This window comes from Pteropus alecto, unplaced genomic scaffold (genome assembly GCF_000325575.1).
Source record: "Pteropus alecto unplaced genomic scaffold, ASM32557v1 scaffold76, whole genome shotgun sequence".
NCBI lineage: Eukaryota > Metazoa > Chordata > Mammalia > Chiroptera > Pteropodidae > Pteropus > Pteropus alecto.
This window is the reverse complement of record NW_006443138.1, coordinates 28,421,395-28,435,279: the sequence shown is the minus strand read 5'-3', so window position 1 is coordinate 28,435,279 and position 13,885 is coordinate 28,421,395. Positions and strand designations below refer to the sequence as shown.

The window sequence follows — 13,885 nt, the reverse complement described above, 5'->3', positions numbered from 1 at the left end:
CAAGTCTCCTTGCAGAGAACTCCCTTCCCCAGGTCTTCCCAGGGCACGCTGTTTGAAGCTGCAAATCTCTTTACTCCAAGGCCCCCTTCTCTGTTTTATTTTTCTCCCACTTATCCCATCAGATGTACTATATGTCTTAATTATTAATCTTGTTTATTTTTTTTCTGTAAGCTTCATGAAGGGATTTGGGAGTTTGGGGTTCACTGCTGTACCCCAGTGCCTGGAACAGTAACTGGTACACAGTAGACAATTAATAAATATTTGTTAAGTGAAAGAAAAGATACAGATGCCATGAATATAAACTTACATAGAGAAGAAAACAAGCACTTTTAAGTCACAGGAATAAAGAATTAATTTCATACTTAGCAAGGAATGGAGTATGCTCAGCCTAGGGTGATAAGTAGTGGAAGAGGCTATGAGAACCTCAATTTATTTCTCAGATCACTTCAGGAATATTTCCTGAAGGAGATGGGGTTTTAGGACTCATCCCCAGCTAGTTTTGAACCAGATTATAATACCCTGGCAGCTCCCCTAACCCCATGGAACAAAAGTGAGCCATGTTAGAAGGGTGTTGAAGTTTTCAGGCTGGGAAATGTGCTAGATCAATCTTATTTTTACCACAATTTACCAATACCTGTAGAAGACTACTGAAGCAAGTCAGCACCTGCAGGACCACGTTCAAATGGAGCCCTTAGATAATGTCTGCCCACTCCCAGCCCTGGATCCTCAGAAAAGTCCATTGCAAATGATTATACAGAGATAGGCTATCCAGAGCTTGCCTTCCAAAATCTCAGCAGAGAAGAAGAAAAGACCTAGAGTCACAGCCACATGTACAATGGAATACTATACAGCTATTAAAAACAATGAGACAATTATTTTTATACTGAAGATGGAGGGATCACCAAAGAGATTATTAGGAGAAAAAAAGCAAGGTGCAAAACAGTGTATAATATACTACCATTTGTGTAAAAAGATATGTGTGTGTGTATGTGTGTCTGTGTATACAGAGACACACACACTTGAATGTACATAGAATTCCCTGTTAAGATACATGAGAAATTGGTAAGTGATTGCTGATGGGGTGGAAATGGGGGTGAGTGGGTTGGAAACAGGGGTGGGGAGACACTTTTCATTGGAAGCTCTTGCATCTTTTAAATGTTGTACTATGTCAATATATTACCTATTTGAAAAGAGTAAATTGAATTAAACAAAGAACAACCAAATTGACAAAATGAAAACCAACAGGGCCATGTGAACAGTTCATCATTTTCAGTGTTAAAACAAAAGCCACCTGCATTACAGGTGGCCTGAAGTTGGAGAACAGAGCCCTTCAAGTAGAAAGAGCCCAGGGGCTTTAGCTCATCTGTCCTGTCTGTGGCCAGGGCCGAGAAAACCAAGAGGTTCCTAAGTAACACCCAGAGACAGGCAGGGTCAGAATTTGCATGGTTGGGGCAGAGGGTTGGGAGAGAGGGCCCTGGCCATACTCCCTGCACTCCAGGGCTCACTCCTGGATCCTGTTTTAGGGGAGCAGTGATGAGATGAGGCACAGCGACCCACAAAGCCACATAGAATAGGAAGTGGATGGCTTAGGAGAGATCCCCTGAAAGAAAAGACTAGGAGTGTGGGAGATAGTGGACAGGAAGGCCAGGAAGGGAAGTATGACTATCTGCAAATATTTGAGGGGCGGCCCGAAGAGCAAAGGAGTCCTGTTCTGAGCCATCAGGAAGACACAGGAAGGCGAGGAAGTGCATTCTACCTTCAAAAGGCACTTTCTGGCCCAGTTCTTGCCAGAAGGTTCCCAAAATAGCAACGACTCTGAGTTCTCTCTGTGCACCAAGCACTTCGCTTGCTCGGTATATTGGCATCACCTCTTAATTTTCACAGCAATCCTATGAGGTTAGTACTAATTGCGTTCCCATTTTATAGATAAGAAAACCAAGAATGTCACTGCTCAAGATGACAGGGGAAATACATGGCCAAGACAGGATTCAATCCCAGTGACACACTCTGAACTATTATTACGCTTCAACACAGGTTGGCTCAAACTTCTAAGACTATGCAATCTTATTAAATACAAATGGAAATACGGGAAGGCTAAAGTAGAGCTGGGCTTCTCTTGTGGAGGTGTCTTGGGGACAAAGAAGGCTAAGGGAGGTGGATGCTGAGTAGGAGTTGGACCTCGGTGACACCACCCTGATCCCTGACCCTCTTAGCCAATACCCCACCACCACCACCACCACCACCACCTTCTCCCCTTCTTCTTCAAAGGGAATCCACTCACAGCAGCCTGGGCTGGCACCTACGGAGGTCGGGGAAAGCAGCCCACATCAGCCCAGGGGGCCCTCACTCGGAGCGTAGGGTGAGCGGGTCGTTGTCTTGGGCACGGGATGCTGCCAGAGTGCTGAAGGGTGGCGGCAAGAGCCACAGGGCTGGCTGATGACACAGCACGGAACCCCCTCCCCTCGTTTCTGGGCAAAGGCGGGAGGCTGCAGCGGCGCCGGGGCGCTCTCAGACGCCGTGGGCGGGCAGGCGGCGTGCTCGCCAGAATGAGCCGCGAGGCCGCGGGGGCGGGGAAGACCGAGGGAAATAGCTAGACTCGGGAGACGGACGGGGCGCTGGGGCCCGGGAGCACGCGTGGGGACCGGGGGCACGCGGCCTCTTCCCCGCCCTCCCGCCCACGCAGGGTCCCCACAGCCTGAACGCCCAGGTGTGGCGCGAGGCGCGGACCGCGCCAAGCCTGTGCAGCCCGAGCGAGTGACTCAGCACTGCCTCGCCGGGTGTGGGTGCAGGGGCGCGTGCGCGGGGTGGCGGGGGCGCGCGGCTTTCCCGCGCTGGGGCCCGCCCCGCGGGGATGCGCGGAGGGGCGCGTGGGCCGGGAGATTCCATCCTGCTTGTCAGCAGCTCGCCAGCCTGCCCACACAGCCGCAAGGCTGACTCCGCGCTCCCTCCCCACCAAGAAGCCCCCGGGGAGGCGGCGGGAGGAGGAAGGGCTTTCCCCAGGCTTTACGAACGAGTCTGGGGTCAAAGGGTAGGGACGGGGACCCGAGGGAAGGAGGAGGCTGAATCCTCGGCTCTGCCTTCCAGCTACTCCCGGATATTCCGCATTAATGGCCGGAGGGAACCGAGTGGAAATTCCTGGGGTATTTAAAGCTGGAAACCCCTGCAGAATTCGCATCATCTTTCTCGGACCTGCAGGGCAGCGTCGCCCTACACTGAGCCCACAGGAGTCCGTTTCCTTTTTTTTGAAAGGGAGAATGAATTCAGTCTTCTTCGGTCCCCAAGCCTGAGCTCCCTTCCTAAAACCCTTATTTTCACCTCTAAGCTAGGTCTTTCGTGCTGCAGCAACCTTTTAACATCTCTCTGCCACTAACTTGGTGAGCTGAGGGGAGAGAGAGGCAAAAAGTGATTGTCCCCATTGGCCCAGAGAAAGGGAGGGGTTTGCTCCAAGCTTACACTTGGGGTCTGTGAGGGTGGGCACAGGACTCAGGAGTCCAGCTACTTAGAATGATAGGATCTCCAACGAGTGCCTTACGTGCCTGTGGAATTCCCTTTGGCCTTCATGATAGGCTCTTATGAGTTAAGTAGCTCCAAGAATGTCAAAGATGCAAATGAGCCAGTTTGGAAGCATCTAGGGCTTCTATTTGAAAAGACCAGGCTGTGCACGGGAATCACCGAAACTAGGATTCCCAACTGCTTTGTAGAGTTTTTGTTGCTGTTGCTGTTTTTAAATAATCATTGTGTTAAGTTGATGTGTTGAGCGAAAATTGTGGTAGATTGGAATTATTTATCAAGGAAGAAATTGTAGAATTCCCTTGCTTCTCTGCCTGTGATGTGGGGTGCATTTCTGATTGGAAGCAGGAAGTCAACTGGCTTGACCTGATGTATCCAAAGCCGTGAGAGGTCATGTTCCAGGCCCTGGCCACTGCTGGGCCAAGTCAGGTTCAGGGAAGCACCACACTGCAGCTTTCCATGCATCTCCCTGTTGCCGGGTACCTGAGCTTCCAAACATATCGGCTCTACATAGGGTCCCAGGTGCCCGACCCTGCACCCACCCACCCTCCCCCAGACAGCCTTCTTCCTAGAAGCTCACAGCCTCCAGAGACCTGGTCTCCTTGCTTGAGACAGAGTGAGGAATAGAAAGCCTAGAATGTAGGTATTGCAGACTACCCCATTTTACAGAGGGGAAGACGCAGGTGGAATTAGCCAGCCAAGAGAGATGAAACAAGCCATGCTGAGAAAGAAAAAAGGAACCCCGAGTCCCAACAGGGTGACAGATCAAAGTGTCATGGGGGGGCAGGAGGAAGGCCTATGCTGAGCTTTGCTGTGAGGCCCACAACATCTTTTGCATGGTATGAGTTGTCATCCATCTCCCCCACCTCAAGTCAATAACATACTCACTCATGTGCTGCTGTACCCACTCAGTCCCACATCCACATCCACACCATACACACACCTACTCACCCTCCTGTCAGTGTCCTAACATTTCTCTGAACAGAGCTGGCACTGCCTGGTGGAGAAATAGGAAGAGAAGGCCTGGAGCTTGGTTGTCGGTTCCTGTTTTATCTCCAGGCCAGATGATGACCCCAGAATCCTGCTCTCGCTCCTCTATCTCTTTCTACCTGGAGACATGACCACAGTTTAGGCTTGCTTTCCCTCCCATCCTCATAGACCCATTGCACATTTCTAGTTCAACCTCTGACAAAGCTGTGTGTGTGTGTGTGTGTGTGTGTGTGTGTGTGTGTTGTGTGTGTGTGTGTGTGTGTGTGAGAGAGAGAGAAAGAGAGAGAGAGAGAGAGAGAGCGAACACTCAAAGTGCTTTTTTGCTTTTTCATGCTTAATAACGCAGCTTCCCAGGCTGAGACTGATCTGGGCACACAGGGAGAGGATAGGGTTGGGGTAGGATCTTTAATTGGGAGGAGCACCCATGTCCCCCTAACTCCCCAACTGGCATTAAAAGCTGAGCCTCTGATCCAGCTTTTCATCCATGCTCAGCTACAGAAACTGTGCTGTCGAGCCTAAGCACAACCTACTTACCTGGTGGGGCCTCCCTGTAGCTGACATGTTCTTCAGCCCTGACACAATACCCTCCTCTCCCTCCACCCAGATGAGCTTGCCTGGGCTCTACATACTAAGAGTTTATTCGTTCAAGCAGTATTTATCAAGTACCTCCTAGATGTTGAGTTAGCCTCTCTCATCCCCTATCCTCTTCAGGCTCATGCACCACCAACCTCTACTGCCTGCTAGCCTTTCCTGCCCACATCTTCCTGCCCCATAGCAAACCCCAACAGAATTGCGTGAAATTTCGCCATCCAAAAAATTACTTTAAAATCCTAGAAAGGGTCAAAGGAGCTTACTAAGCACCAGGATTCTCTTTCAATTCCTGTCTTATGACTTTTACACATGAAACTCATTGGGAAAGTATCCCAGATAATTACTCTTCCAATACAAGCCTATGTGGGAGTGCCCTGGATCCCTCCCCTTTGCTTGCCAGGACCAGGCAAGGCAGTTCTAATCCTTTGCAAAGTATAGCAGAAATAAAGATCATTTAGGGTCTTCTCCTCCATGTGCCCTTCAACTCCTAATGAGCATCCTGCCCTGGCCCCTAGTCAACATGCATCCTCCTCCTTTATCAAACCTGCTCTGGGACATGGCTGAAACAAACTCTTTCATGCTGAAGTGTAAAAGGCTAATGTAGCTAAATGTGTTGTTTTTCTCCTGTTCTGGGATAATTAGCATTTTAACAAGAGGATAACTTTGAAGTACCCAAAGGATTCCCTAATTGTAGAATATCTGGCATAGGCAAGATGTTCTGGAAGGCAGAGAGACCTCCCTGGGTCCCCTAAACCCCCATAACTAGCTGCACGTTTGGCCCTGCACACCAATGGAGCAGTCCCGACCGGTTCTTTTAGTTCCTCACTGTATACTGTCAAGAGGCCTGGATGAAGAGTTCTAGTTCTAGTTCTGCCACTAGTTACTTTGGAAGCACCAGCCACTTCTGTCTCAGGCCATAGTTTTCACATTTGCCAAATGAGAAGTTTGGACCAAATAAATTACCTTTTACAGGACTTTTCCAGGTCTGATATTTGCCCGACTCCCCAGAGGGACAGGGGAACTCTAGTCCATCTCCTAAAGCCCTCTAGCCCCTGCAGCTGTGCGAGGGAATAGCCTGATGCCAGCACAGAAAGTGGGCAGGGACTTGGACAGGCCTGCGTGCGCTCTGTCCACAGTAGCCTGCCCTTCCGCGGGGGATGAGAGGTACCACTCAGCGCATACACCATTCTTGCAGAGTTACATAACCCTCCCAGATGGGATATTCCAAACAAAGAGCAACAGCAAAACAGCTCATCATACCTACCACCCCACCTGGTGTACACACACACACACACACACACACACACACACACACACACACACACACAGAACAGTCTTTGCCTATGGTGGCTTCACAGCCATAACCACCTGAGAGAAATTTTTAGAAGCCCACCACCTTTTCTTTTCCATTTGTTTTGTTTTTCCTAGAAGGTATTTCATCTAAGAAATTCCTTATGAAAAGAAACTCTTTTATTCTCTAAGCTTGACCATAAAAAGCAGAATCTTCCCCTAAAGCCCTTCCCCAATCACCACCAAAAAACACACAACAACACATCAGGTCTCTCCTTTTTTTGGTCCCTCTCTCTTCTTTCTAGCTTTCTGACCTCAGAGTCCTGCAGGTGTACCCTTCCAACCCGAGGATGAAAGAATTTGAAGTGGATTTAGCTTTCATTCATTCCAACTGGGAGGCATTCTCCTGGTTCTGGCTTCATTCCTCCCATCCTCCCCTTTTGTCCTTGTCAAGTCTATATACTAGATGAGACTATAGTTTCTCTATTTAAAAAATGTGGGAGATCATTCTTATCACTAAGGGGCACTGGGTGATAACTCAGATTCTTTTGCTGTCCTTAAGAAAAGTGCAAAAAATCATAAAATGCAACAGATCAGATTTAAGTAGGACTTAAGGAAACATTTCCCAGCCAGTGAGTTGTGAGCCCTCCCCACAGATCACTAAGGATGGTGGATTTGTCCTGCCTGGCTGTATTTCAGTATAAGCTTCACATTCGTGTACCTGGAATAGCTTAGATACACATTGTCCAGAGGAAGAGGGGCAGATGAGAAAAAGCACACGTAGAAAGCTGGCCTGGAAGAAGAGAAGAAATCCTGAATCTAGCTTCCAGTCTATTGCTGTAGTCTGACTGTGGATGAGACCTGGGCCCTTGTTTCTCTATCCGTAGAAATACTACAATGTATTCAGCACTTACTATATGCCCAAAACAGTACTAAGCAAATTATACTATTTAACTTTTAAACTTTACAACAACCTTTCAAAGTACATATTATTTCATATTTTATAAATGAAAAAAACAGAGGCTCCAAGAAGGCAAATAATGAATGTAAGGTCTCATGCTGGTAGGTGGTAGAGCAAGATTCATACCCAGCAATGCCTGAAACCAAAGCCCAGGTTTTTAACCACCTAGACTGTGAAAATTCTGTGATTCTATGGTTTCCTTAAATTCCTTTCAGCCTGAAAAAATCTAATTTCTCTCTCATTCTATTCTTGATCCTGTTTTGTTTGTTTGTTAATTTCCTCATTGCTTGAAATGAAGACAACTACCCTTTTTCTCCGTGGAAACAAGAAACCCTTTGCAGCCTATGTGGGAACTTGCACTTTGTGCTTTTTCAGAAGCAAAGGAAGAAGGAGCTGCAGTGGCCCAAGCCTCAGAAATCCTGCCAGATGGCCTTGTATTTGGGGAATCTGCCAGGTGCAATGAGAGTATCCCCAAGACCTTTTACTATGAAACCTTTTACTAAGCGGCTACTGCCCTGTATCCAAGGTCATTGAATGTATGCTTGGGCCCCAATGAAAAAATGTTTAGGCTCCCAACAAAGCCAGTGTGCCTAAAAATTTTTGCATGGGATTTAAATTCAGGATCTGAGTCTCTTTCCACACCATGGGTGGAGCTTTTTGTCCCAGCTCTCCTCTCCTTTTTCATATCACCTCTTTCATTAGCTCGCTATCCAGACTTGATCCCATCTGCCTTTTTCATGAGTGACCTTTGAAACTCAGGCTGCACAGATATTTGCTGAATCAGCAGGACCATATGCTGCTCCTCTTGCTTGGTTTCAGGCCAATGGGAAAATATTCCAGGATACCTTTGTGAGATTCTATGGTGTTACTATGTAGGCCTGGGAGGGCTCTGGAATAAGAAAGGAGAGAGCAGGGGTGCAGCAAGGCAAAGGGGGCTGGTGAGGAGGAGGAAATCCATTGACATTTCCTAGAAGCCAGGGGTGACTTGTATCTCTTGAATTGTGTTATTTGGGGGTGAAAGGGAGGGAAGAACAACATTGTGGGCCCTTGGAAAGGCAGAGAACAGCAAATCTTTACAAGTGCTCACTCCGTGCCAGCTTCCAGGTGAGCAAAAATACACACACTCCCTCTTCTCAGTGAGCCTTCATTCTGTCCCTATTTCCAGCTTACTACTAGAAGTCTTCTCCTTGCTGGGGATAGGGGAAGAGAAGGATAGGCAGGTTGGTGAGGATTGGCCATAATGCAGTTTCTTAAGCAACCAGATCTTTTAGGCACAAGGTAGACAAGAACGCTGAGGCGCTGAGGCTCTCCTTACCCTATTGATAGGATTTCGGCTGGTGGGATAGGATCAGGATAGTGGGGGACTGTACTGTCAGAGGATGGGATGACATGCACAAGCAATACAGATATCTCTGTGCACCGAATCTTCGGGCTCTTTCTCTTATCCAGCTATCCTCGACTCTTCCTGTTCCTGATATAAACCCTTGACTCCAACCAATAAAATCTTCTCTCTGGGCTCTGAATATGATTTGTATGCCCATCCTTTTCACCCTATTCTGTTCTGATAGAGGGTAGCTCTATGCAACTACAATCTGCTTACACTCGCTTAAATGTTTCTAGATATGTGTTTCCTGTATGTTGATCTGGGAATGTTTGCTTCTTTCCTATCTTTCCACAGCACAGAGTGCAGGGATTTGAATGGACTAGACACTTGATACAACAGAGTTGACTCATTGACAGACCTTCCTACGCTTTTAATAGCTCCCAGGGTGGCCCAGTCATCAGTTCCTCCAAGAAGAGATATCTACTCCAATCAGCATCTTAGATAACAGGGTGAAAAACACATCCAATGATCTTCTAGCCATATTCTGGCCTCCAGTCACTGTGAAACCATGGAGCTCAAATTATGTCCTAAGATTTATTTTATGCTGAAAGAACGGGAATAGAGAGGTGGAGATGTGCACATGCAGCTTAAGTAGAAGCAAAGGATAGAAAGAAGAAAATATGGGAAAAAGAAAGTGTGTGAGGGAAGGGAAGAAAGGGGTAAGAGAGAAGGAAAGAAAAAGAGAAAGTGGGAAAATAGTGAGGAAGAGGATGTGTATAGAAGGAAGACAAGGGATGAAAGAAGAGAAAAGAGGACAGGAACTACTGAGCCATTCAGACTTCATGGCCACTTGGAGGTGAGGAGTTTGGGGTAGGAGCTGAATTTGAATTATAATGCAAGAACCTTACCCAGCTTCCAGTAATCCTCTGCCCATGAGCTTGGGGAAATAAGGAAGCCCTGGTATCCATGGTTGGGTGGGTGGGCAAACATGTGCTCAAACAGAGACTGTGTGGTCACACTGAAGCAAGTACCTTCAGGTAGGATCATATACTCCCATGGCAGGTCAGATTGAAGCTCTGGCTCTAGCCAGGAAAGGGATAATCAATTCTGTAGATGCTGTGAGACTTGATTGAAAAAATAAAGAGGACGAAGCTACGATTCCTGCTTTCATTAGGAGGCAAAAGCAGTGGGGGCTGGAGCTTAGCAAAAGCTATGAAGCATGCAGAAAAAGAATTTTAAGAATTTGAGCATCTTTTTTTTTCCATGATATCTCTGCACTCATCCATCTTCACATCACTGCTTCCTTGGCCTGACCTCCAAGGCCACTGCTTTTCTATCTCCCTCAGCTGAAGGAGAGAGAGAAGCCAGCCTGCATATCAATGCAGGTCTGATGACAATTAAACAATCCATTATTTCCCAATCCCAGGTTCCTCAGGGCTCTTGCCTTTCCTGGATTTGGGCAAGAAGAGTTCTGGGAATAAGAGATAAACTGTGTGATGAGATAATGCATCTAACAGTGCCTGGCCCTGGTAACCCTCACTCACCTCTCAGCAACCTCATCAGGGCCACATTCTCACTATAATGAGGCCAGAGAAGGGAGAGTGAGAAGTGAGAAAAGATTTCAGTGAAATTACAATCCAAAGTCCCCTTTCTGCCATCTCTTCCTCCTACTTCAGCACCCCCAGTAGAGAACTGACTCGTTAGGGTCCTCACCAGGAGAAACGCTAGGGAGAGGGCTGCTGGTTCTGCTCTTCTTCTCACCGCGCCCTGTCCATGGAGATTTCTCCCTGCTTGCTGGCTTCATCTAGGCTTGCACCATTGAGAGGTATGGGCAGAGGAGGACAGACATACAAAATGGGGGTCACTGGTAGAGAGCAGGGTGGGGCCAAACATGCAAAGATAATTCCTTCCTGAGGTTCTGTGGGGGAAACTTAGGTTGAAGTTAGGCAAAACAGTAGGGGAAATGAGTGGTCCAAAAGGCACAAAAGGCACTCATCAAACCAAGATGCCCATGATTTCACATCTAAGGGGAGAGAGAGCTGCAGGAAGGAAGTGAGGCATGCATGTTCATTCTCAAGCTCTCTAAGTCTCTAGGTGTTCAGACTTGAGGAGCAAGAGAAAAAGCTTGAGTATCTGGAGAACTGAAAGAGCTACTAATATTAACCTCTTAGTGTCTGGCACAACTTCCTAAGTGAGAGATTTTCAACAACTTCCACTCTCTTCTACCATTCTAATTATTACTTATTTTTGTTCTGCTCTCTTGGGAAGCAGAAGCAGGACAAGGGGAAAGGAAAGATAACAGTTCCTCTTTGATTTTGCCATATGAGGCTGGATAGGAATCCAGGTGATTCCTAAATCCCTGAATTATCAGCAAGAGCACCTGGCAGGAGAGTTTGGGCTGTCTAACCCACTTGGGGGGCCATAGCAAAGTTCTTATCCAAGAAAAATGATCTTTTCTCAACCCTTCTTGTCCACACAGTCCCCTTCAGGGATGCAAGGAAAGCGGGGTAGAGCGGAAGAGAAGGAGATGCTAAAGGGCATGAGGAGAAGAATGAGGTGAAGAACTGTCATTACCAGGAAGCTGTGGCTACCCCCAGGGAAGTGGAGTGGAATTGTTCTTGTCTCATTATGTAGAAAAAGCCACATTATATCTTGAGCCTTTTGATGAGCTATGGGCATGAGGGAAAACTGTGACTTTCTGTTTTTCATGCTAGATAAGGAAAGAAAATAGTGAAACTGGAGGAAGGGCAAATGGGCCATTGAGGGAGCTGAGGAAGAAAACTGTGTCTTCCCGGTAATGAATCAAATGCTTTAGGTCTGCCATGTAAGATCATCCTAGATGTTTCTCCTTAAGATCCCAAGGTTCCAGTCAAATCTAGCCTGTGAGCTAACATGTCCTGACCAAACTTCTCTAACCCTACAGTGGATGTGAGAAGAAAATGAATTTTTAAGAAATACATCAAATCTTCACGAATATCCCCAGACCTGAAGCATGCCAAGACTGAATGAAGATGAGATTTTTGGCTTTCCTCTCTCCCCCTCCACTCCACAACCCACTTCTTTAAGCATCATCATTGTCAGGGTTGGGTGCTGACCAGGTGCTGATTTCCCCTGAGCTGTTCTCCATGCAGTTCTCCCATCACCTGTCTAATCAGAGAAAGGAAGTTAACATGATCACAGCCTTCCCAATACAGAGGAGAGAATATTCTAGTCCCTTTCATCTCTTCTCATATTCCTAGTTTATGGATATTGGGAATAAAGAAAGAGATGGGGTCCTGGAGTCCCTCATGGGCGGTTAATGAGCATGTTTCTCTCAGGACCCAACATGAGATTCCAGTTATCACTCAATAATGAAAGGGAAACGATGTTTGCAGTTACCAGCCATAATGGAGAGATTTAAACAGGAATTACATTCAAATACCAACTCTGTTTGCCAACTGTCTCTCTCATCATTGTTCCCTTTCCATGACTGCCAACCACCCTGCACAGAAATCCTCCTTGAGTCAGAAGAAAAAGCTATAACCAGACTGAGTGCTCACACTATAACCAAGTCGTCCATTGGCTTGGTAGGTTGTTACCTTGCATCCCTTTGGTTCTGTGCAGATTCATAAGAAAGGTGCCTACTCAGGTCAGAGCAGAGTAAGCTTCCCTAAATGAGCCACTCTTGGCTTTGACTCCCACTGCATCAGTTAAGGAGCCAGCTTGTTCTCTGGGAAGTGCTTTCTCCCACCCTTCATCTTCCTCTGCATTCACTCCCCCTCCCCAACTTCTTACATCTTTCTTCTTTTTCAGCCTTATCCTCTGCCTCTTGAATTCCTTGAGATCCCAATTCTACTCTTCCTGGACCCTAGCCCTTTTAAAGCTCTTTACATGTCTCTTTGCCTCTGTCTTTTTCATGTCTCACTCTCTATTCAAATAATTTTACTACCCAAACTCCTGTTCAAATTTTCCCTAACTTAAAAACATTTTTTCAACAGTTCTCTTTTCTTCAGTTTAATATTCACCCCAACTTCCTCCAAATCTTATCTCCTTTAAAAAATGCCAGTTTCTAATATCCTCAATCACTTAAACCTCACTTCTTTCCTCCTTTACCCCTAATAATGGTCTCGATACTCCCTTTTGCTCCAACACCCCCCAAAACCTCTCAAACACTGATATGATTTCCTCCTTTCTTCCAGATCTCCTTGACACACTTATAACCCCAAGAATCTTCTCATCCCTCCACTCCACATTATCCTAGTCCTTCAGACTCTTAGGTGCACTCGATTTTCCCCTCTTGTCCTCATACTCATTTGCTTTCCTTTCTCCCACCGCAGCAGTCCCCATCCCCTCTTCTCCACTCACTCAGGTCTCCTGCTCAGGACGCCCTTGCTGAGGGCAGCGGGGGATTTGTGCTGAAGGAGGGTTCCAGCGGCAGCGCAACAACTCGGAGGACGCTCCTTCTCCTTGTCGGCGACGGCTCCAGGAGCCACTGGGTGCTGGTGGGGCGACTGGGGTGCGTGAGCTCTGGTACTGGGGCCCGGCTGGGGCTGCACCAGGAGCTGTCCCTGGTGCTGAAGCGGTGGTTGCTCCGACGCGGGCTGTGGCGAGGCGGACAGGAGCTGTCCGTGGTTCTGGAGCTGTTCGTGGGCCCCGGAGGCGGAGGTGGCAGCAGTGGCTGGGGTAGCCGGCAGCGGGGCTGGCGACGGGGGGATGAGCCCCGGCGGAGGCTGGGCTTGCAGAAGCTGCTGATGCTCCCACAGGCTGCGGTTCTCGGCGCTTAGCTCGTCTAGCCGCCGCTCCAACTCGTCGATGCGCTGGCGCTGTGTGTGGATAAGGCTCTGCTGGTTCTGCACGATGGCCGTGAGCTCCTTGAGGTAGAGCACGGCACGCACCGGATTCTCCAGCAGGCTCTCCATGCCGCTCGCCGCCGCCTGCGCCCTGCCTGTGCTTCGGCGGGCGACAGGGAGCGCGCGGGCGCGCGGGAGCGAAGCAGCCCCAGCGATCCGCTCGCTTCCCTCTTCAGCGGGCCCAGCTTCCCTCACCGCCGCCGGCGCCGCGTCACCGCCACACATTCACACACGCACCGAGGGGCGGGGCCGCGGCGCCAGGCCCACCCTCCCACCTCCAGGCTTCGTCCTCCCACCTCCAGGCTTCCCGACGAGTCTCGTCTTCCTGCAGGGCTGACAAGAGAGGAGAGAGTGGGTAGGTGAGCAGGATAAACGAAGGAGAGCTGAGAT

General features: G+C 48.3%; 1 protein-coding gene across 1 annotated transcript in view; it reads right to left on the bottom strand.

The window, feature by feature from the left end:
* Positions 1-13,564, bottom strand: part of IQSEC3 (IQ motif and Sec7 domain 3) — a 100,884-nt gene extending 87,320 nt beyond the window's left edge. The window contains exon 1 of the mRNA XM_006923865.1: positions 13,011-13,564. Within this exon, the coding sequence (XP_006923927.1) occupies positions 13,011-13,564 (554 nt within the window). The remainder of the gene's footprint in view (positions 1-13,010) is intronic.
* Between the last annotated feature and the right edge of the window lie 321 nt (positions 13,565-13,885).